Source organism: Arabidopsis lyrata, assembly GCF_000004255.2.
Source record: "Arabidopsis lyrata subsp. lyrata unplaced genomic scaffold ARALYscaffold_2, whole genome shotgun sequence".
Classification (NCBI taxonomy): domain Eukaryota; kingdom Viridiplantae; phylum Streptophyta; class Magnoliopsida; order Brassicales; family Brassicaceae; genus Arabidopsis; species Arabidopsis lyrata.
In genome coordinates, this window is record NW_003302554.1 from 196755 (window position 1) to 219067 (window position 22313).

The 22313-nt window shown below is 36.5% G+C and overlaps 7 protein-coding genes across 7 annotated transcripts; 3 read left to right on the top strand and 4 right to left on the bottom strand.

Moving 5' to 3' along the window:
• Nucleotides 1-340: 340 nt before the first annotated feature.
• Nucleotides 341-3206, top strand: LOC9323950 (calcineurin B-like protein 8). Its single transcript, XM_021035731.1, has 9 exons — nt 341-431; nt 925-1057; nt 1221-1303; nt 1428-1487; nt 1632-1740; nt 1846-1898; nt 2125-2223; nt 2334-2446; nt 2549-3206. Exons 2-9 carry the CDS (start codon nt 967-969, stop codon nt 2601-2603), a joined length of 663 nt encoding a protein of 220 aa, XP_020891390.1. The 5' UTR covers nt 341-431; nt 925-966; the 3' UTR covers nt 2604-3206.
• Nucleotides 3207-5580: 2374 nt separating this feature from the next.
• On the bottom strand, nt 5581-7253 carry LOC110230656. The gene is made up of 2 exons (XM_021034141.1): nt 6892-7253; nt 5581-6816 (listed from the first exon to the last, which is right to left on the bottom strand). The coding sequence occupies exons 1-2, from the start codon at nt 7150-7152 to the stop codon at nt 6751-6753; spliced, it is 327 nt and encodes a 108-aa protein (XP_020889800.1). The 5' UTR covers nt 7153-7253; the 3' UTR covers nt 5581-6750.
• A 447-nt stretch (nt 7254-7700) lies between these two features.
• Nucleotides 7701-9120, bottom strand: LOC110230844 (the record flags this gene model as incomplete). Its single annotated transcript, XM_021035029.1, has 1 exon — nt 7701-9120. A coding segment is annotated over exon 1 (1041 nt), but the record flags the coding sequence as incomplete, so codon positions are not given.
• A 1070-nt stretch (nt 9121-10190) lies between these two features.
• Nucleotides 10191-12536, top strand: LOC9322409 (phosphatidylinositol 4-kinase gamma 2). The gene is made up of 2 exons (XM_002886297.2): nt 10191-11884; nt 11966-12536. Exons 1-2 carry the CDS (start codon nt 10586-10588, stop codon nt 12341-12343), a joined length of 1677 nt encoding a protein of 558 aa, XP_002886343.1. The 5' UTR covers nt 10191-10585; the 3' UTR covers nt 12344-12536.
• Nucleotides 12537-13002: 466 nt separating this feature from the next.
• LOC9322410 (collagen alpha-5(IV) chain) lies at nt 13003-14940 on the top strand. Its single transcript, XM_021035436.1, has 2 exons — nt 13003-13513; nt 13989-14940. Exons 1-2 carry the CDS (start codon nt 13252-13254, stop codon nt 14774-14776), a joined length of 1050 nt encoding a protein of 349 aa, XP_020891095.1. The 5' UTR covers nt 13003-13251; the 3' UTR covers nt 14777-14940.
• An 898-nt stretch (nt 14941-15838) lies between these two features.
• LOC9322411 (UDP-glucose 4-epimerase 4) lies at nt 15839-18784 on the bottom strand. Its single transcript, XM_002887841.2, has 9 exons — nt 18408-18784; nt 18117-18166; nt 17713-17848; nt 17514-17615; nt 17202-17429; nt 16726-16804; nt 16541-16623; nt 16330-16421; nt 15839-16230 (listed from the first exon to the last, which is right to left on the bottom strand). Exons 1-9 carry the CDS (start codon nt 18588-18590, stop codon nt 16137-16139), a joined length of 1047 nt encoding a protein of 348 aa, XP_002887887.1. The 5' UTR covers nt 18591-18784; the 3' UTR covers nt 15839-16136.
• Nucleotides 18785-18890: 106 nt separating this feature from the next.
• On the bottom strand, nt 18891-22292 carry LOC9323951. Its single transcript, XM_021035017.1, has 13 exons — nt 21729-22292; nt 21501-21652; nt 21328-21405; nt 21163-21242; nt 20919-21003; nt 20417-20833; nt 20220-20327; nt 20064-20131; nt 19883-19970; nt 19719-19790; nt 19595-19648; nt 19379-19472; nt 18891-19036 (listed from the first exon to the last, which is right to left on the bottom strand). The coding sequence occupies exons 1-12, from the start codon at nt 22141-22143 to the stop codon at nt 19410-19412; spliced, it is 1680 nt and encodes a 559-aa protein (XP_020890676.1). The 5' UTR covers nt 22144-22292; the 3' UTR covers nt 18891-19036; nt 19379-19409.
• Between the last annotated feature and the right edge of the window lie 21 nt (nt 22293-22313).

The window sequence follows — 22313 nt, forward strand, 5'->3', positions numbered from 1 at the left end:
TAGATTCAAAAAAACAATATATATATATATATATATATATACCTATTTGAAAGATTCCACTTTGTTTGATTTTGAGTTTGGGTTCCCACTTTTTTCTTATTTTATTTTTTCTTATAGAAGAAAACAAAAAACAAATGAAGGATGGTCAAATCAAATTTTAGCTTGTTTTTTTTTTGAACACCTAAATGCTTTTGTAACACATTTTCTCTTTATACAATAAAAGTATAATATTATTATGGGTGAAATCGAAAATCGTACCGTCACAATTTTTAAATTATTTTATTTTTAATGATTGCTGACTTTTTAATGAAGTATAGTAAGCTTTTTGTTTTCCGTCGATCACAAAAGCATTTCCGTATTTATAAAGTCTTCTCAAGAAATTGGAAGAACAACAACCCTAAATCCAACCAATTTGTAACACAAGATCACAGGTATTTTCACTTTAAATTTTTTTATCATTTGAATTAACAAGGATCGAATCTTTTTTCTGATTATTTTTGGGTTTTATTGTCCTGCTGCCAAAAAAAAGATTTAAATTTTGTAATTAAGCCTATTGTTCTTAAGATCTTGGGCTCTTTCTTGGGATTACTATATGATGATCATATAGGTTTTATGAGGATTTTATGAGAATTAGCTCTCAATTGTTAATAGGTTTGACCATCCATATATCGATCTTCGTTTCAAATCTGTTTTCGTCTTCTTCTTAATTAGTTGTTATGATCTCTCATCATGCATGTTCTTGATTCGTTCGTTGTCGGATCATAAAGCTCTAAAACAGATTCAGATCCATCTCTCTCTCTTTTAATAATTTGTTAGTCGTCCACCGTAACTATCATTTCTCTTATTTACCATTGATAATCCCAACGGATCATTGAATCAAGATCGGGAGCCTGAAACTTTTTTTTTTTTTTTTGGTTATTTTAGCAGCACAATAAATTATTCTATATTTACCAAAGTTATTGAAAAATGTTGGCATTCGTGAAATGCTTCTCGTTGAAGCGAACAAAACATCCTCGTGGATATGAGGATCCTCATGTTCTTGCATCCGAAACTCCCTGTAAGTCAAACCAAACAAACAAAAACCACAACATCTCATTATGAATTGAATAATCATAATATTAATTAAGAAAGAAAAATAAGATATAACGAATATGATGAGCTGTATCTAGATGCATTGAAGCTATTTATAGAGGTCATAAATAATTGATCTATGCATGCAGTTACAGTGAATGAGATAGAGGCTTTACATGATTTATATAAGAAGCTAAGTACATCCATTATCGATGATGGTCTAATCCATAAGGTAACATTTATTTGTTTAATGGATTTTTTTTATTTATATACATTAAAAAAGTTGTATATTAAATCTAAAAATAGCATTTTTGGAATTTGATTCGCATCTACATGACCTAATATTTTATGAGCAGGAAGAGTTTCTTCTGGCTTTGTTCAGAAACAGCAGTATGCAAAATCTGTTTGCGGACAGGGTTCGTATATCTATTCCATAATATTGCATCATTAATTATAAACATATTTTTTTGTTTAATTACATATTTCAATGTATATTAATGACGACAAGAAAAATAAAAAAGGTGTTTAGTTAAATAATTAGGAAAAAGTGGTGCATGCAGGTGTTTTATATGTTTGATAGGAAACGCAATGGTGTGATTGAGTTTGGAGAATTTGTTCGTTCACTTAGCATCTTCCATCCATACACTCCCGAACATGAAAAATCTGCATGTACGTATCTATATATAAACACTTCACGATCATGAAGATATACGTGTTTCTTTACGTGTCTAAGAGATTAACTAAATCGGTTATAATATGTTGTAAATATTGTAGTTATGTTCAAGCTTTTTGACCTCCATGGAACCGGGTTCATCGAGCCCCATGAGGTAATCATAAAATTCTATAGATCTATAAATTGTTGAATAAATAAAATGGTGAAATATTATCTTTACACAAACAAGTAAAAAGCAATTGGAAAAGTCTTACCTTCAAATTTTCATTTTTTTGGTTCAAATTGCAAAGTTGTTGAATATAGATTGCAACCTTCCAAAACCACAAAAAATATTCTTCTCATAGCAAAGACACATACACAAACATTTTGATTTGTAAAAGGTTTTGGTTGGAAATTACTTGAAGAAGATGGTGGGCGCACTACTAGGTGAAACAGACTTAGAACTCTCGGAAGAATCTATTGAAGCTATCGTGGAACAGGTCATGCAATATACCTAATTTTAATCTAATCTTTCTTATTATGACATTAATATTCCTATATCTATTTAATATATCTTATGTTGAATTTGTGAATTGATTTTTACCAACAGACAATGCTCGAGGTTGATACAAACAAAGATGGGAAGATTGATGAAGAAGAGTGGAGAGAGCTCGTTGCTAAGAATCCTTCAATCCTCAAGAACATGACTCTGCCTTACCTCAAGTATACTATTTAATTTGTTTACTTTTATTTCAAAAATATTTATTTGACATCTCGTATGATTAGTTCTTAATTAATTACGTCGTCGTTTTTAATGATTTATAGGGAAGTGACATTAGCATTTCCAAGCTTTGTACTCGACTCTGAAGTAGATGACTAGAGGAAACCTTTGGAAGAAGCCAGAGTTTTTACCGAATTATACTTTTGAGGTCTTTTAATCCTTTTTCTGTATAATTCGGAATCCATTCGACAACATCTGGTACAGAAACAGATTTGCAATTTTTTTTTTTTTTTTTAATGTTTCACGTTCGTTTTAGTTACTGTTGATAGTCCATTTCTAAGGGAATTTTTACAATGAAATAACAATTTTCTTATAAAATCTTTTAAAAGGTTTTTCAATTGTACCCAAGATCGTTATAAAACCAAACTGATGGTATTGTCGTAATACAACGGCGGCCCATAGCTGTATTTGGGCCGATCGATTCAAATTGTCCTGGTTTTAAAGAGAGACTAGATCGTGAACGAATGATCTGAAGACACGTGACAAACATGGTCGCACTCGTAACGGTCACTGGTGAGCAACGGCTAGAGGAGGAGCCACTGCAGCAGCAGCGTCGGGTCCACACGTGTGTCGATGTATGTGCGCCCAGTTGCTTTTGAATTTTAAAGAGATATTTACTTTGGTTTGTTGTATTCATGTACCAATAAATCGTGATAACATTAACTTATCTTCTTACAAATATACGTCAGGTCAATTATTTTATTGTCAGATGAAAGTCACCGGCCATACTAGATGTTATCAACTACCAAATTTTATTATTAAAGCTTAAATGCTATTTGGTTGATTTTGTACAAATTAAATATAATAATCTCAGTTTTTTACCCAATTTAATTTAGCTTACCTGGTTAAACCAATTTTTGGTAATGCATGTGGGACTCTAATTTGAACACAACTCGTTTAATCAAATAATTTATAATACTATTTAATCATGAAGTGGTTAAATAGTATTATAAATTTATAATACTAGTATCCTTTAATAATTTATAATTAAGGATAGATGCATGAACTGGTCATCGATCGAATCTTGTCGAAATAAACGTTTGTTATATCTTTAATGTTGTTTTATGTTATGACTCACACTTTCCTTTGAACCTTCTTTCGTGGTACAACTCCCTTGAAACGATCACATTATTGAAAGTTCATAAAACAATTTCAAAATTCTTTGTCATCAATGGTGAATGAAATATTTATTATACAGAATTATCATGTCATTATGTTAATTCAAAGCTAGAAATTTAAAGATCCTTTTTACTAATTTTCGTTTCTTGAATGGCATTTGTTTAATGGGGGTAATCCTAATACAGGAGGAGGATTCTACGAACCTACATGATTCATTAGTACTCATAATACATTTTAGATATTTTAAAAATTTATTGGGGAAAGTTACTAGATTAACCTAAATTATGAGTTTAATTACTAAAGTGTCTTAAAAAATTTAGGGATTAAATGAGTTATTTTCGTGACCATAATACCCTTTCTCTCTTTGTTAGGAATAAAAAAAAAAGTCAAAATTACCCTTAAATAAATAATAAAAACGTGGGCAAAAAATATTAGGAAAAAAAAATTATTTGAAAAGTCTGCCGGATAAGTTGTGACAGATTTAATTTTCATGACAGACTTATTTGTCTCCAACAGATTTTTTGCGACAGATTTTTTTTCTTCCACATACTTACTTGAAATATGTGACGACAGATATTTAATTTGTAACAGATTTTTTCTCTACGACAGATTTATTTTATGATGACACCACAGACTTTTGTAATTTTGACAGATTTATTAAAATATGTGGCAGATTTATTATTTCAGTGGCGTCAGACTTATATTTTTTTGATAAAAATCTATCATAATGTAGCAGATTTGTTAATGAAAAAATAATTACTAGTTTGACTTATTAGTGATAGCAGATTTCTTTTATGTTATGACAGTTTTTTTTGTTTTAACAAAAATCTGGAGTGTGATAGCAGATTTGTTATTTAAAAATATAAATTGCTAGAATGACATATACTCGCAACCAAAATGTTTTATGTTATGACAGATTTTTTTTATATTATGACAAATTTCAGATTGGATATAAAAAAATCTGTCAATGATGACAGTTTTATTGATGAAGATAGAATTTTAATCTGCATAATATGGTAATGACAGACATATTCTTACCGCGACAGACTTATTTATATTAAATGACTCATGTGCGGCTCTCATCTTGTTAATATATGATTAATTTTTTTTCGTTTTAGATAAATATATTTATTTTTTCGAATTTCTATAGTTTTTTCGTTTTGTATTTTTTATTTCATTTTATATTTTTTCAATTTTTATATTTTTTTTTTTTTTTTTTTATTTTTATTTTATTTTTTTCGTTATATATAAAATTTTTAATCTAATTTTTTTTCGTTTTGTATTTTTTTTCGTTTTATATATTTGTTTTCAATTTTTATTTTTTATTTTGTTTTATATTTTTTTTCGTTATATATATAATTTTTTTAATTTAATTTTTTTTCGTTTTATATTTTTTTCAATTCTTTGTCTTTTATATTTTTTTTCGTTTTGTATTTTTTCAATTTTTTATTTAATTAAATTATTATATGTTAATTAGTTTATTTTAATAGAATTGAAAATAAAATGGGTATTTGGTCTTTTAACACAAAAATTGTGTTAGTCTAGTAAACTAAGCTGCATGGAATCGGAAGCGGGTACGGGGAAGCGGATACGTTAAGAAACGCGGAAGCGATTTTTTTGGAAAAAATAGGAATCGGGTACGTTTTGGAAGCGTATATACAACAAATAAATATATAAATTATAAAATATTGTAAATTTATAAGTTATAGTCAAATTAAAAAGTTTAGGCATTTTAATTATTACATACAAATCAGAATCAAAACTACACATAGATAAAAGTATTATAATTTTAGTAATACGATATTTAAAAGTTTAATATTCTTGTATTCAATAAAAACATATAAGACAAATTAGGTATTAACAATAGTTGAAGTTGGGAATAAAATGGAAAAACGGTTTATTTCTCCCCGATAACTATCGTATCTGGCCAGATAAAGCCCGATCTTTGACTTCTGTCTATATACCCATGCAACATAAGTTAAATGGGTATTTCCCCACCAATTGAAAGTTTGAGATCTTAATGTCCATGAATCCTGATTTCGGCTGTTTACTGCGTAAACCCGAGACGGAACCATGTTTCGGTTGTAACTTAACCAAAAAAAAAACCGATTCTTATTAAAAAACCCGACTCATTGTCGTGTTCTTCCCAAAAAGCAAAATCCCCAAATTCAAAATTAAGAACCCTAATTTTCGAACTCTCAATTTTCGAATTGAAAACCCGATTTCCAGTTTAGGATGAGCAACCTATCATCCAGTTCGACGGGATCAACGGGACCACGTGGAAGAGGAAGAGTGGTCGGAGTGCCAACAAGATGCTGGTGCGGGGAAGGAATCGTGGCACTCATTTCAAAATCTGATCTGAATCCTTACCGGAGATACTTTCGTTGTGGTTTTGCTGCAAAAAATAGGGTAATTTCAATCCTCTATTTCATCTAATTTCTATGTTTTCATGTTTTAGATTCATGTAATCTTGAAAAAGATCATTGTTCATGTGTTGATGAAGCTAAGGAACGATGATCACGTTTTTAAATGGGTTGATGAAGCTTTGATCAATGAGATAGATACATTGACAGCAAAGCATGGTGAAATTGAGAAGGAGCTGAAAGAGCTTAGAAGAGAGAGGTTGGAGTTTGAGAAGATGGTTTCCGAGAAGGTTGAAATGAACATGGAGAAGGAGTTGAATGAGAAAGTAGAAGAAGCTTTGTCTGAAGCGAAAAGAAGCAATAAGAAGATGATGATTGTCGTAGTGTTAGGGTGAATGATCATGATCGGATTCTCTAAACTTGTAGGATGAATGTGTTAGGTTTGGAGTTGTGATCTTGGTACGTTTGGTGAATGTATGTTTGTTCTAGCTTTGTGGGATTTGTGTTTGTACGTTTATGTGTTTAAGTTAATGACAATGCATGTTCTTATTAGAGAAATCAGGAAGAAAGCAATATCCAAATTTAAACATTCCATTCAAAATAAAGAAGAAGGATACAAATAAGCCAACAATCAACCGAAAGATTCAAAATAAAGAAGTTAAGGATACAAATAAGTCACTGTGGTCGAAAATTACATCAGAGACAACCACAATATAAGTACCCTATGTCTTCTACCCTAGTTCTTCTAAGCTATGACTACTAGATCAAGCTTGAGTGAGTGAGCCTTGACTTGGTTCAGGCTGAGATGGCTGCGAAGAAGAAATTGAAGCCTGCAAAAGAAGACCAAGTGTTAGCATAATCCAACAAGAGAGAACCAAAATGTCATAGATTATCTAACCACAAACCTTGTCTTTATTATGGTGTCTTGAATTATGATCAGCTGCCCCACAAACTCTACAATGCATGATTCTTTTCTTAGCCTTTGGCTGCTTCTTAGTAGGAGACTCATTCACACCCTTTTTCCTTTTCTTCTCAGCCTTTGTCATCTTCTTGTCTTCTTCTCCTTCTGGTGGCTCAGATACATACACTCTCGGATGATTACTCTCGGGCCAGAACTTAGGACCCCTTTGTGGAAAGAGGCCATCCGTGTAATTCTTCTTCCACATTGCTGTCCTAAACCATTGACATACAAAGTTCTCTGGTTCAAGCTTCTTGTGGAGGATGACACCATATGCATGCTCACACGGGATTCCACAAATCTGCCATTTGATGCTCACCAGCTAAGAACTTTGTAACATAAGGTGTACAGACACCTGCAAAATCAGAGAAATATATGTTTTAAAGTCAAAATCAGAGAAATCAGAGAAATATATGTTTTAAAGTCAAAATCAGAGAGATAACAAGGCTTAATAGAGTAGCTAACCTGTGTGAGTATGGGATTCAACAGACCTTTTGGCAATCCTCACCATTGCCATTCTTCTGATTGTCTCTAACATCGCAACAAATGGCTTCTCTCTTGCCTTGTTCAAAGATCCGTTGAAAGACTCCACTGAGTTGTTGTCAACGTCCTCACAGAAGCTGCCTATCTTTTGGAATGCCCTAACCCAACTCCTAGGATTTGTCTTCATCACAGACTCATAGACCTTAGTGTCATAGCACCGTATCTTCTCCAAATGCTGCTTATACTCATGCTCATTATAAGACCAAGCCAAAGGTAAGCTACCTTTTGCCTATCAGATATCATGATGAAGCCTTCACCATCCCTTAATCCGAAGTCTTCTTTCAGCAGCTTAATAAACCACACCCAGTTTTCTGTGTTCTCTACTTTAGCAACTCCCCAAGCTATAGGATATATGCGATTGTTTGCATCCCTACCTAAGGCTACAAGTAATTGTCCCTTAACCTTATTCTTTAGAAAACAACCATCAATGCCTATTAGAGGCCTACAAGACTCCTTCCATGTCTTTCTAAGACTGTCAAAACATACATAGAACCGATTGAACATGTCTTTACCTTCAGCACTCGTGAGACATTCAACTTTAACCCGTGAATCCTTGTTTGATTCAACTATCTCAGCCGCATAATCCCTTAATCTTGCAAATTGATCATCATACTCTTTCTCAATCCATTGCAAAGCCTTCTTTCTCGCAGACTGACATTGATTCCTAGTGACACTAATCTTCCATTGTTCCATAATTATTTCTTCAATCTTTGCGGGCATGTAAAATTCAGGACTATCCCTAATCTTATCAACAAATAACCTAGCTATATGTGGCACCTTAAACATCTCACATTCTCCATTAGGGATACAGCTATGTGTGTCAACAAACTTCCTAATCTTCCACATATTATCACTCTTGAGAATGGCCGCATAAACTTTCCACTCACACTTAGCTCCACCTTTTTTCCCATCACAACCAACACATATGAACCCAATTTTATCGGAATCATACTTGTACTGCTTTATATTGCAGCCGGTTCTGAGAGCGTAATCAACTACCGCCTCTTTGAACGCAACCCCACTGAAAAAACTCTGCTTGTGGTACAAAAACCCATCACCACGCCTGATATGTGTGTCAAATCTTCCAGAACCGTCGGCGTTTTCCTCATCATCACTCTCCGGGTACACATCGTGGCGAATTGGTGGTTCGTCGGTCCACTCCTTTAGCAGTTCTTCCATGTGAAACTCATCTCTGTCTTCAGCTTCAGGATCGACATCACCAACAAGATCAGGGTCGTGAAGGGCTAACGACATCGATCAAACTCGGGGAAAAGTTAGGGTTCGTCGAGAGAAAATAGGGGATTTTCGATTTAGGTTTTAGTTTTAGGTTTCAATTTGTTTTTTCGGGTAATGGTTTAGGCTGGGTTGTAAACGGGTTGTAATTTGGGGGAAAAACGGGTTGTAAACGGGTTTAGGCTGGTTCTAATTAGGTTTACGTGGTTAAAGCATCGGTTTGGTATACAGTAAACCAATTAAACCCAGCGCTATGGGGTTTTAAATCTCTAACTTAATATTCATGGACATTAAGATCTCAAACTTTCAATTGGTGGGGAAATACCCATTTAACTTCTGTTGCATGGGTATATAGACAGAGGTCAAAGATCGGGGTTTATCTGGCCAGATACGATAGTTATCGGGGGGAAATAGACCGTTTTTCCGAATAAAATTGAGTCAAAACGTGGAAGAAAACAAAAATCATAAAAACAGTTGGGCCTCAATGGTTTAAACAATTGGGCCAAGGTAAAATAAAAAGCGAACAATCTACGTGGAAAAATAAGTCGTCTTCTTCGTTTGGATCTGGTCGAGAACCACGATTCCGATTCAAAAATCACGATTCCAACCCAGAATCGTGCGCTCCCACAACGTTTCCAATCGTCACTTTTTCAGAATCACGCTTCCCTTGCGATTCCAAGCGCTTCCGGACGCTTCCGCTTCCGTTTCCGATTCCGGAGCGGGAATCGGAACTTAGCCGGCGATTCCGTGCAACGTAGCTAGTAAACTACAATATTTGGGTGTTAATCTAGTTATTTTTTCCAAAATTTGGGTCAAACTAGATAAATTTCAGAATTTATTATAATGATGATCTAGGCTTTTGAGATATTATTTTTTTGGATTAAATGGAAAGAGGACCCATCCATGTGCAACGGCAATAATCTCGGTTTTCAGACCAGTTAGTTTCCTAAATGTTTCCAGTAATTAAGTTTTGTTTACTTTAATCCCATCTCTTTAACTAATGTTTAGTTTTTGTTCCCTTGCAAAGAATCACACGTGGCGGGATATCATTGCACAAATGACTCACAATACCGTCGTTAGCCTGCAAGCCAAAAGCCACGTTAATATTCCCGTTAGTTTGATGACGGCAACATCACCACGTTACATAGTCCCCTTACTCCGTTTATCAGATAAGATCATAAGAATGGGTAAATTAAATTTTCTAAAATATAAATCATCTGTTAATGGAAAAATTATAAATAGCACTTATAAACTCCAAATATCTTAAATTATTGCGCGTGAATTAATTTTGAAAAAGTAAAATAAAGGGAATTCAATTTAAATTAAAACAAAAAGAAAGGAATATTTGAAGGCTTATTATTAAAATTAATTAATGAAACAAACGGTCGTGAATGTGAAAAGTAACGGCGTTAAAATATACAAAATCCGGAAAAGGCTAAGAAGCGCGTCTATTTAAAGAAAGAGCTCTTCTTCTTACCCAAACAAAAAAAAAAAATCTAGACTTTGCCCTTCTTTTAGCGATTTTTTCATTCATCGATCCTACAAATCTACACCGATCTTTCCAGAAATTTTGTGGTTTTGAGGTTTAAAGATCTTCAATTTCATCACCATTTCCCCCGATCTTCGTTTGAATTTCTATGTTTGATTGAAGAGGAGATTCATGAATTTATAGCTTCTTCTTTGTTTCGTCTCTGTTAGGTTCGTGAGGGAGGGGTTGATTTAGTTGTTGTTAGGGTTTGGATCTTCGAAATCGATTTTTTAATGGAAGGGTGTCTCTTGTTGATACCCGTACGTGAAGATCTATGTTTGTTGTTTCTTTAGATTTGGATTAGAGCTAGTTTTTTTTGGTTTTTATTCAATAGGAAATGTCTGTTGCTGATGTTGCTTTAAGCCCGATTCATAGAGGATCGGGGTTTGCTTTTGGTGGTTACCAAGAATCCACGCACTTCTCTGTCAAATCAGTTTTGGTCTTCCTCACTGTTTCTGGTTCTACGATGCCTATGCTCATCTTGGAGTCTGATTCTATTGCCGAGGTTAAACTTAGGATCCAGACTTGTAATGGTTTTCGGGTTAGAAGACAGAAACTTGTTTTCAGTGGTCGAGAGCTCGCTAGGAATGCGTCACGTGTGAAGGATTATGGTGTGACTGGTGGTAGTGTGTTGCATTTGGTGCTTAAGCTCTATGATCCTTTGCTTGTCACTGTGATTACTACTTGCGGCAAGGTCTTTCAGTTTAATGTGGATCGTCGTAGAAATGTTGGGTATTTGAAGAAACGGATCTCTAAAGAGGGTAAAGGATTTCCTGAGGTTGATGATCAAGAGATCTTGTTTAAAGGAGAGAAGCTTGATGACAACAGAATCATCGATGGGATTTGTAAAGAAGGAAACTCTGTGATACATTTGCTGGTTAAGAAATCGGTCGAAGAAGCTTCTTATCTCCCTGCTCTTGTTGATGATACATTGAAAAGAGAAGAAGACGTTGCTTCTGGTAAAGACTTCTTGTTAGAGCCTGTTGTTCTTAACCCCGCTGTGAAATTACCTGAGGTTCTCGAGGATATGATTGACCGCACGGTTGATGGGTTGAACAAAGGTAATCCACCAGTGAGATCAGCAGAAGGAACGGGAGGGACATATCTGATGCAAGATTCTTCAGGTCTCAACTATGTATCTGTCTTCAAGCCCATGGATGAGGAACCAATGGCTGTGAACAATCCTCAGCAGCTTCCTCTGTCATCAGATGGTCAGGGATTGAAGAGAGGAACTAGAGTAGGAGAAGGGGCAACAAGAGAAGTTGCTGCTTACTTGTTAGATCATCCAAAAAGCGGACCAAGATCTGTGTCTAAAGAAGTTATGGGTTTTGCCGGTGTGCCACCAACTGCTATGGTCAGAAGCTCACACAAAGTGTATAATTACCCAAAGCGATTCAGCAGTTGTGCTACAAAAGATGCCAAAGTTGGTTCTTTGCAAATGTTCATGAAGAACAATGGAAGCTGCGAAGACATTGGCCCTGGAGCTTTTCCTGTCGAGGAAGTGCACAAAATCTGCGTCTTTGACATAAGAATGGCAAATGCAGATCGACATGCTGGAAACATATTGACTGGGAAAAGCGAAGAAGGAAAAACTGTTCTTATTCCCATCGATCATGGCTATTGTTTGCCCGAGAATGTAAGTTTCTCTTCACAATTATTTCAGCATTGAAATGGCTTGATCTAGAAGTAAAGCTTATTTATTGAAATGGGTTTGCAGTTTGAAGATTGTACATTTGAGTGGCTCTACTGGCCGCAAGCGAAACTCCCGTTTTCTCCAGATACTCTTGACTACATAAACTCGCTAGACTCCGAACAAGACATCGCGCTTCTGCAACTCCATGGCTGGAATGTTCCTGAAGCTGTCTCACGCACGCTACGTATCTCCACGATGCTGCTGAAGAAAGGCGTTGAGAGAAACCTGACGCCCTATCAAATAGGAAGCATAATGTGCAGAGAAACGGTGAACAAAGACTCAGCGATTGAAGAGATAGTGAGAGAAGCTCATAACTCGGTGTTACCTGCGTCTAGTGAGGCTACGTTTCTTGAAGCTGTCTCTGTAGCCATGGATCGTCGTCTGGACGAGCTAACTAAGTAACCTTTGATGTACATAATAAAGTTGGTTATACAGTATGTATGTATATGTAATGTATCTATAATGTGTGTTTACGTTGAGAAAAACTTTGATAGGCTCTTCTTGGATAAGTTTTTTTCTTCCATGAAAGAAGCCTTTAAGCTTTTGTGTTTTTTTCCCTAAACCATAAATAAAACGTTGTTGCTTTTTGTTCGTATTATCAATTGTGCTGTGTGTGTACTGTTTAGGACCTATTCTTGTTAAGTATGGAACCGGTCACCGGAAACCAAATTAGAAATTAAGAATGGCGGCATATAATGGGCCTATCTCTGGCCTATTTTCAAAGGCCATGGATGGGCATTTGTGATATTTTTTTACAAGTGGGATCCAACCAAAGTAACTACAGTGTGCTCTTATTGATGAGTAGTCTGACTTGTGTAATTTTGTTTTTTCCCTTAACACTATTAGATAAAAAAAAAAAATCTTAGACAAGGCTTGCAATAAAAGAGCAAATCTCACTGAAAATGGACTGTAGACAGTTTTCACCCACTACAAATACACCCAAAAATAAAATAAAAAGGATCATGTGACTTTGGAATCTTGTAAATCTTTCTCATTAAATACCAAATGACACAAAGAAAAACATTCTTGATTAATGCAATAAGCGAGTGGTGAAATTAATCAACTAGACAATCTCATTTGTCAAAACAATCTAATCTACAAATTTACTGAAACTTTTATAGTTAAGTCTATTAATAAAAATAGAAATGGTAATGAAATGAAGGAAGGATTTGATGATTTGTTTGCCCTAAAGACACATAATAAATGCTCTCTCGCTTTTAGTTTGAAGCACTGTTGTACTCTCCACTCTCTCTCACTCACTCTCACAGTGTCTCTGTTTCCTCGCCTCCAAACACTCTCCGATCTCGGCAATGGCCAAGCCTCACGGTCGTCGCCGTTCTTCTGGCCGAACAAATCTAGCTTCTTGCGCCGTCGCCACCGTATTCTTGCTCATCTTACTCGTTGTCCTTCTTGTTGTTTACTTCACAGTCTTCAAACCAAAAGACCCCAAGATCTCCGTTAACGCCGTCCAACTTCCGTCATTCGCCGTCTCAAACAACACAGCCAACTTCACCTTCTCTCAGTACGTCGCCGTTAGAAACCCTAACCGTGCCGTTTTCTCTCATTACGATAGCTCTATTCCTTGTTTGAAAAATCGCTAGGCGCTAGTCGGGCGTTCGGCATGGGCCTAGCGATTAATCGGAAAATCGGATTAAAATCGGGGATTAATCGGGGATTAGTTTTAGGGTTATTTTAATATTTTTAAAATATATTAATTCAATATTGTTTTCAAAATTACAGTAAAAACAAATTTTTATGATTTTTATTAAAATTTGAACACAAGTTATGTAAAACATCACAAACTCCCAATTCAAATGATTGAATAACAAAAATAAAATGTTTTTTTTATACTTGCAATCTAAAAAATAATCGGGGTATGTAAGATTAGGCGGAAAATAATCGGATTAGGCGGAAAATAATCGGATTAGGCGGAGAATAATCGGGTTATTGATTTTTTAGGGGATTAGTCATTAATCGAGGCGGAGAGGGTGGGCCTAGCGATTAAGCGGGGAGTAATCGGAACTAGGCGGGGATTTTTAGAACAGGGGCTCTATTCAGCTTCTTTATTCGGGTAATCAAGTCGGGTTTATGTTCATACCCGCCGGTAAAATTGATTCGGGTCGGATTCAATACATGGCCGCCACTTTCACCGTTCAATCCTTCCCTATTTCTCTTCCTTCCTCCTCCGCTATCTCCACCGTCTCCGCCGCCGTTGTCCCAGACTCTCCGGTAATACCCGGTCCACCGGATTTCACAGTAACTCCGAGAAACCCAGATTCGCCGTATTTCCCAGGATATCCAGAATCGCCGGATTTACCGGGAAATCCAGGTTCGCCGGATTTTCCTGGGAACCCGGGTCCTCCGAGTTTTCCGAGGAATCCAGGCTCGCCGGAGTTTCCAGGGAACCCAGGAGCTCCTGTTTTACCGAGAAATCCAGGTTCGCCGGAATTTCCAGTGAATCCTCCGAGAAATCCAGGTGCTCCGGCGTTTCCGAGAAACCCAAATCCACCGGTTTTTCCAGGGAATCCCGGGTCGGGTAACCCGCGAAACATGGGTCCACCGGGTTTTCCAGGAATCGGAGCTCCGCCTGGATTTCCGGGTACGCCGGTGGGATTCGGCGGGGGAGGGACGGGGCCAACATTAGGAGATGGATATGCGAATCCGGGTTTCGGGTATGGGAATCGAGTCGGACCAACAATGGAGATAGAGTCGAAGATGGAGTTAGCGGGTCGGGTCAAAGTGCTGCACGTGTTCACACATCACGTGGTCGCTAAATCGGATTGTCGGGTCACCGTCTCTATTGCCGATGGTTCCGTCTTGGGTTTCCATTGCTAATTTCATTTCCCTGCTATAATTACTATTCTCCATTTTTGATGTTTTATTTTATTTTTGCCCCTTTTTCACTAATTTTTGGTTGCTCATGTTTAAGTTTGAGGAAATTAATTAGAAACTGTATAAATTATTTATTTTTCTACTAAAAATGAGTAAGTTCATAATTTTCTTTTAAACAAATTGTCAAGTTCTCTTCTCCTTCATTGAGCCCAGAAATGCTGTGTTTCCGGAGAATATGGTTGAACCTTTTACTTTGTTTTAGTTTTAATTAAGTTGAAAGTGGGAGTATGGGTATTTTACGTTACAGTTTCCATTTCCAAAAAGTTTTGTTTTATTAAAGTAAGTTAAATTCATTGCATACCTTCGGATCTAAAGAAAAAGTGTTAAATGTTCATAAAGCAAGAGAATATACCAAAAAAAGATACTCCCTCTGTTTTGAAGTTTTGTTTGAAATCACATATTTTAAGAAAATTTATTTTGCTTTTTTAAAACTATCATTTAATATTTGGTTTTAAAAATTCAACCAATTAGAGAAAAGACTGCAGAATACAAACAACCATAAAATATCAAATACATTTAAAACTGCATAGAAAGTTGCAAAACATCAAATATTTTGAAACAAAATAAAAACTCTAAAACATCCTATATTCTGAAACAGAGGGGAGTAAATAAGTTTTTGAATTTGTAGTGTTTATGTATTTGAACAGATCTTTGATATTGTAGTATTTGTGTATTTTGTAATTTCAAGAAGTCAAACAAAGGAGAAAGAAGAAAATAATAAAAGAGAAAGTGAAGTCACATCATTGGAGAGCTCCCACTATCCTTGAGATTTGTGTATTTTCTTTCAATATCTTTTGTCCTTTTTTCTTTGTAATTTTTCTTCATTTCAATAGTTACAGCTTCCACAAGTAGTTGAAAGTGAAAAGACAATTTTGTGGACTGCAATCGTAATTGGACTTTTTTGTTCTGCTCATTAGCATAAGAACACGGCCTTGTTAGCTGAAAAAGAAGGAAAATGCGAAATGCAGGTTCTCATATATAATACTACTACAAAGAACACTTGAAAGAGCATACAAAACCCATTAAAAACAAAAAATGAATTCAATTTCTATTTGTTACAAATATGATCCCATGAAACATAATTTCCTAAGAGAGATTAATAAACAAAAGAATCCACTTAAGTTAAACCTATGCGTGTAAATAATATATAAATTACAAAAGGAGAAAGCAGATATATGAATAGAGAAGTAACTTCTCCCTCGCTGTGTTTTGGCTTCGAAGCTAAAACCTGAGTGTGTAACATAAAGATGAGAGCCGAAGACCCAAATAAAGAAAGAATGGAGTGTTGGATGTATTAGCTTTGTTATGTTGTGTCTGGTGAAGAACCGTATCCAAAGGGATTGTTGCTTGCCCAGTTCCATTGGTCCCTACACATTTCTTCGATTCCAAAATTTGCCCTGTCCACAGATTTTGAGTTTCTTACTTACTGTCTTAGAGACGTTGCCAAAAATGGTCTATGATACTTAACAAAAACATTCGTTGGGTCTTTTACTTACTTCCAGTTTAGTTCGCGTTCAGCTTTTTCTGTTGACGCATAGACGGTTTCTGCATCACCTGGTCGCCTTCCAACCTTCACCAGTGGGATTTTCTGTACACATTATTGCAAACTATTAAGTCAGTGTGATGTAAAGAGTCAACACATGCGTAACTACGCTCTTATGACTTTGTGTGTATTGCGAGAGAGAATGAGTGACGTGATCTTCTTACCATTCCAGAAGCTTTTTCAAATGCATCAACCATCTCCAACACCGTTGTTCCTTTTCCGGTTCCCAGGTTGTATACCTCACAACCTATCACAACAGCCAAGTCAGACAGCTGAGCTTGTTTGTATACAATTAGGTGATATGTATTGTCGAGACAGTGAGGTATTTAAGAAAAGAATAAAAGTCTACCTATTTCAGTATCGTCTAGCTTTTGAAGCGCACATATATGGCCATCTGCTAGATCAACAACATGAATATAGTCTCGTACCTGAAAGTAGATAAAGACCGATAAGATCAATATAACTCATCACACCGAGGCTACAAGCAAGATTATTCCATCACAAAGTATCGTATCAAGTTGAATTCAACGATTGAGGAAGTAAATTAATTCTCATGTTATTACTTAATATTGAAGCAAGGAAAGTGAACCTATCAAATGATCATGATACTTAAGAGTTCTAGTGATGACTCAATTCCATCTAGTACCTTACATCTAGGATTTGGAGCAAACAATTCCTTGGATAATCCCAACCCATGGACCAAATTTCAAGATTTATATGACTCATGTGGAAGAGTGATAAGAAGTAGGTCTATCTGAAAGTGATGCAGGGATACAAAGGACAGTTTAAATTAAGAATCCTTGTATAAGGATGTGAAAGTCTTACACCGGTGCCATCTTTAGTGGTATAGTCGGTTCCATAAATTTTTAGGTTAGGTAGCCTCCCAACAACGACTTGCTGGACATACGGCATGAGATTATTTGGAGTCCCACAAGGATCCTCACCAATACGACCGCTAGGGTGAGCTCCCACAGGGTTAAAGTACCTCAGCATTATGATTCTCCATTCAGGGTCACCACGTTGTACATCACGGCAAATGTCCTCGATGAACAGCTACAAAATGAGAAACATTTCAAGATAAATACCAATCATATCTACAAAAAGGCTATCACTTCAGTATCGTAAACTACCGAGTACCTTTGTCCGTCCATAAGGACTCATCCCAGACAGGGGAGACTCTTCTGTACAAGGAACCTCCTTTGGCCAGCCATATACAGTAGCGGACGAAGAAAATACAAGCTGATTGAGATCAATGAGAGAAAGTTAAATCATGTTTCATGTCACATATATAAGGAATACCAAAAATGGTGCAACACAGAACAAAAGGGGATTTTACCTTTTTACATCCGTGTGCAGCCATTACTTCCAAAAGTGTAATAGTCCCAATCAAGTTATTGTTATAATACAGAAGCGGTTTCGCCACGCTCTCGCCGACTGCTTTCAATCCAGCAAAATGCATTACTGCATCAAACCTACATTACAGACACAAAGAGCACTAAATCACATTTCTGGAGGATTGGAAACATGAAGCATTTCATTGTAGATTCAGATCTTAGCACAAAAGATACAAAACTGAATTCCCTGTTCTCTCTTCCTAGACTTTTCGGATCAACATCTATTATCATAAAGCTCTATTAAGAATACGAAATCAAAGTCAAAATTCATGAGATTTAAGACTTGAACATGTGTGTTTTGCTGGAAATGAGTATATCAGTAAGAAGAGGCTACTACAAAACTCACTTTGTTTCGGAGAAAACCTTCTCAAGTGCGGGTTTATCGCGAAGGTCCACCTACAGGTATATAAGATACATCAGCCATCAAACTTTGCAGAAAAAAAAAAAATCTCAGATCAAGGATAAACTCAAGCACAATTTGATCCAGCAATCTACTACGACTACAAGAGATTTGATCAACGTAACTCCCATAACGAACGGAATCAAGCATTGTAAGCAAATCGAGATTAAAAAAAAAACTCTCAATTCTCAGAATGCAATGATCCAAAAGAAGAGCAGAGGCAAAAGATGGCCAAACCTGGTGGAAGGTGAGATTTTGTCCATGATCTCCGGCGAGTTCCTTGACGCGTTGGATCGAAACGAGAGAGGAATTGTCGAGGTTGTCGATGACAACGGTGTTGTAGCCGCCGAGAAGAAGCTGAAGAACCGTGTGACTTCCGATGTAACCAGCACCGCCGGTTACCAGAATATTTCCAACCATCGAAGCTCCAAGAGGCGATGAAGAGAGAGAGCGAGAGAATCAAAAGAGAAGCTTCTCTGGAAATAATTATAACTAACCTTCTCGTTCTCTTGTTTGGGGAATAAAAAGAGGAGTGGAGAAGAGAAGACACGTGGCTTTTTCATTTTTATATTATTAATTCATACTTAAATTAATTAATTACTGTCACAATTCTCTGGAGAAAGTGTCACTTTGCGTGTTTAGCAACTACTAATAATTTAATTATCAAATGCTTGCATTAAAAAAAAAAAAAAAGATTACAAATGGACAAGAAACAATCCCTAAGCATACAAAAATAAATTATATTCAAAAGAAAGTTATAGTTTCGGTGATTATTAAAACTATATTACATAACAAATTTATCAACATTAACTTATAGCGACCGACAAAAGAAACTTAACTTTTAGCGATGCTCCAGAGTTTTTGACCTGTACCAGATGATCAGCATTTCCATTACTTAATATTCTTATACCACAATAAAATTTCGAAAACGTATTATTTTTACAGAGCAAAAATTCCAATGCAGCTCTGGAGAAAGAAAAAGATTCTTAAAAAGGGAACTAAAATTTAATAAATGTTGTAACTAAAGGTGTAATTGCCAGAACATTCGTCCACATTTTCATATCATTGACGAATCTACGTTGCAGTTTTGACAGCAGACATTATTAATGTCAATACATATGGCCGCCGAAAGATAATTGCTTTATATGATGATTGATGGTAATGATCATGATGTTTGAATGTATGATGTATGATGATGACTAACTAACCGGGTTTTTGTTGACAAGAGTGTGTGTTTAATTAAGGTTGGGAGCTAAGTAGTCTTTCGGCCTCGTCGTTTGCTTCAGCCTGTATTTTCCATTTCTGCATAAAAAATGTTGTTGTAAGTATGTATGCTTCTGTTGTCCAAATTGAAACTGGAAAATTGCAGGAAAAAGATATATGATTCAACGTAAATGAGTTTCGAACTATATATATATATATACCTCTTCAAGGTTTTCAAGTTCCATGATCTGCTCTATCTGTAGCGCAATGTTTTCCTGCGAAGCATTTGGAGTCTCACATTCGATCATGTCAGGTTCATAAGTAAACTTTTAAAAATAAACTCACAGTATTGTTCACTGCCTCGGCTGCAAGAACATCAGTGTCCATTTCCACCTCGATCTCAATCATTGAAGATATCTAAACGTTAAAGAAATCGAGCTGAAAGATTCAAACCAGGAGATCAAGTGGGATTTTTGAAGATCTAAAATGGTTTTGTTTCGTTTTCTTACTCTGGCATAACTATCGATCAGCTCAATCTTTCCCTTTATGGAGTTCTCTAGACTTTCTCGTACCTTTTTTACTCTTGTTCTTCGAGTACTATATTCAAGTAAGATACACATGTAAGGATAGATCTCATTGTACTAACAATTTCCCAGACGATGAGGTTCAAATGATCTGAGAGGGTCATACCGGTAAGCTGGCTCTCCCACGGCTAAAATTTTGTTCTCAAGCTGGCACATCCTAGCTAACATCCACACCTAAATAGACACAAGAAAGTTTTTAGTTGTGTTTTTGATTATATATTGTTTGGTTTCAAATGGTATATGATTAAATGAGGCTTACTACCTCTTTCTCAACTGCTTCGTTTAGATCTCTAATGCGACGCTGGAGCACATCATACTGCGATAAAAGTTGCTGCTTGATACCAACCACATCTACTGTTCGTTCAGGGAGCTGAAACCGTTCAAGGGATTAATGAGATTCATACCCAAGAGACTTTCATATGTTTACTTGAAGCAGTTCATGTCATAGAGAATATAAACCTGATTTAGCTGAGGAAGGACAAAAGAATTTACGGTTGCTCCAATCGCTAGTGATGTAACAGCAGCAACTGAGAGTAATTGAGGCAAACTGGGATCAATAATACCAGAAGCAGCATCTCCAGTAGCCAAAACAGCAAGAAGAGGTATTAGAAACGAGGGTTGCAAGAGCTTATCTCCATCTTTACTAGGAGGCCTTAGCAAGAGAGATTCTCGTCCATCCTTGTGTTTTGTGAGGCTCATAGGTTCTCCAGGGTAAAAGTTTGGAGCTTTGGGGATAAACTTGAACGGTCCCACCTGTCTGTAAACATTAGAAGGAGCAGCAGATGCAATTGTCACTCTTTCTCCTTCTTGCGCAGGGAGCTCAGCGGTCTCAGTGGCAAACCGGTGTGTTCGTGCTATACCAGAAGGAGTTTGTACCTGAAATCCAATGCAACGGTTACTATATCTGCTGTATCAAATGTTATTATTTTGAAAATGAAAATGTGTTAACAATGGCGATTACCACAATAGAGTGCACCGAAGATGTGATTTTGTTCTTCTTAATCTGGATTAGTCTGAGCCCTTTTTCCCAGAGAGGAATGTCCTTGCTGCGTTCGGCAGATGTAGCTCCTTAGAGAAAGTGAATATCCCAACATCAACACCACACACGTATCAATTTGCTTATCAGGTTAAATTTGTTGCTCCCATATCACCTTTTCCCTAGAGCTAGGTAACAAAAGAATAACAAAATACTGAAGAAAACTAACCCGAGCTCTTCAGATTCAATGCTGGTTATGTCACCAGAGAAAAGCTCGTATTGGTAACGGCAATTAGCGCAAGATGCAATCTAGTTACATAGAGAGCAAATCATCTAGTTATTACTTATGAGATATGCAGAGCATTCATTGAAGATCGAATTGGATCATCATTACCTGAACTCCATGCTGGGGTTGTGCAACAGCGATGGCAATCAAACATGTCGGACATCGCACAATTTTACCAAAGGGAACCTAAAATCAATAGCAATGTATTAAGTAAGTTCAAACCAATTTCAAGGTGTCATAGCAAAACTGTTACCATACTAGAACCATTGCTGAAAACTTACCTCCTCAGCAGGGGAGATACCAACACGGCAAATATCTCTGATGATTCTTAGAGAATCAGAAACCCTTAAGGAAGCAGCAAGACTATTAACCAACATGGTGTACACTTCAACATCAGGCCTTGACCATCTCCATCGATCATTGTCACTTCCACCTGTGAAAACAAACAATCAATCCTAAATATGCTTAATCAATCAATCAAAACACACAAACTCCTACGATGAGAGAACCTAAATCGAAACTCGCTCGCATGGTGTGGAAAATCGACAACGCAAGGTCCACATTGCCGCGACTGACAGCAGCGGAGATAATCGAACGGCAATCTTCAAGTTCAACGATTCCACCGCGATTTGACCCGAACCGATCCGAAATCATCTCGAGCGCTTCATCCGCGTCTCTAACGGCGGATACGCTGCTCAGAAGCTCGTCGTCGAGAATAGACGACGAAACATCGGCGGCGGCGCTGACACTGTCTCTACTCCGGTCTCCATAGGATGAGAATAGAATCGGTCGCCGTATACTACCGATATTCGCCGGTTTGAAGAAGAAAGAGAAGACATGAGAGCGAAAAAGAGTATGAGTCTCGTGGAGGTTAGGGGTTCGATTGATTCCGGAGAAAACGGAGGAAACTACACGGAGACTCATTGACTATAATCGGAAGACAAAATCACCGGCGAAGAAGACGGAGGAGCATATCGGTGGTGGTTCTCGGAGATGAGAAACGAGAGGCTAAGAAAGAGGGAAGAAACCAACGGTCTCTAATGCTTTTTTTTTTGTTCTATCTATTGCTTAGGTTGATCTTGTGCCGTTGATTT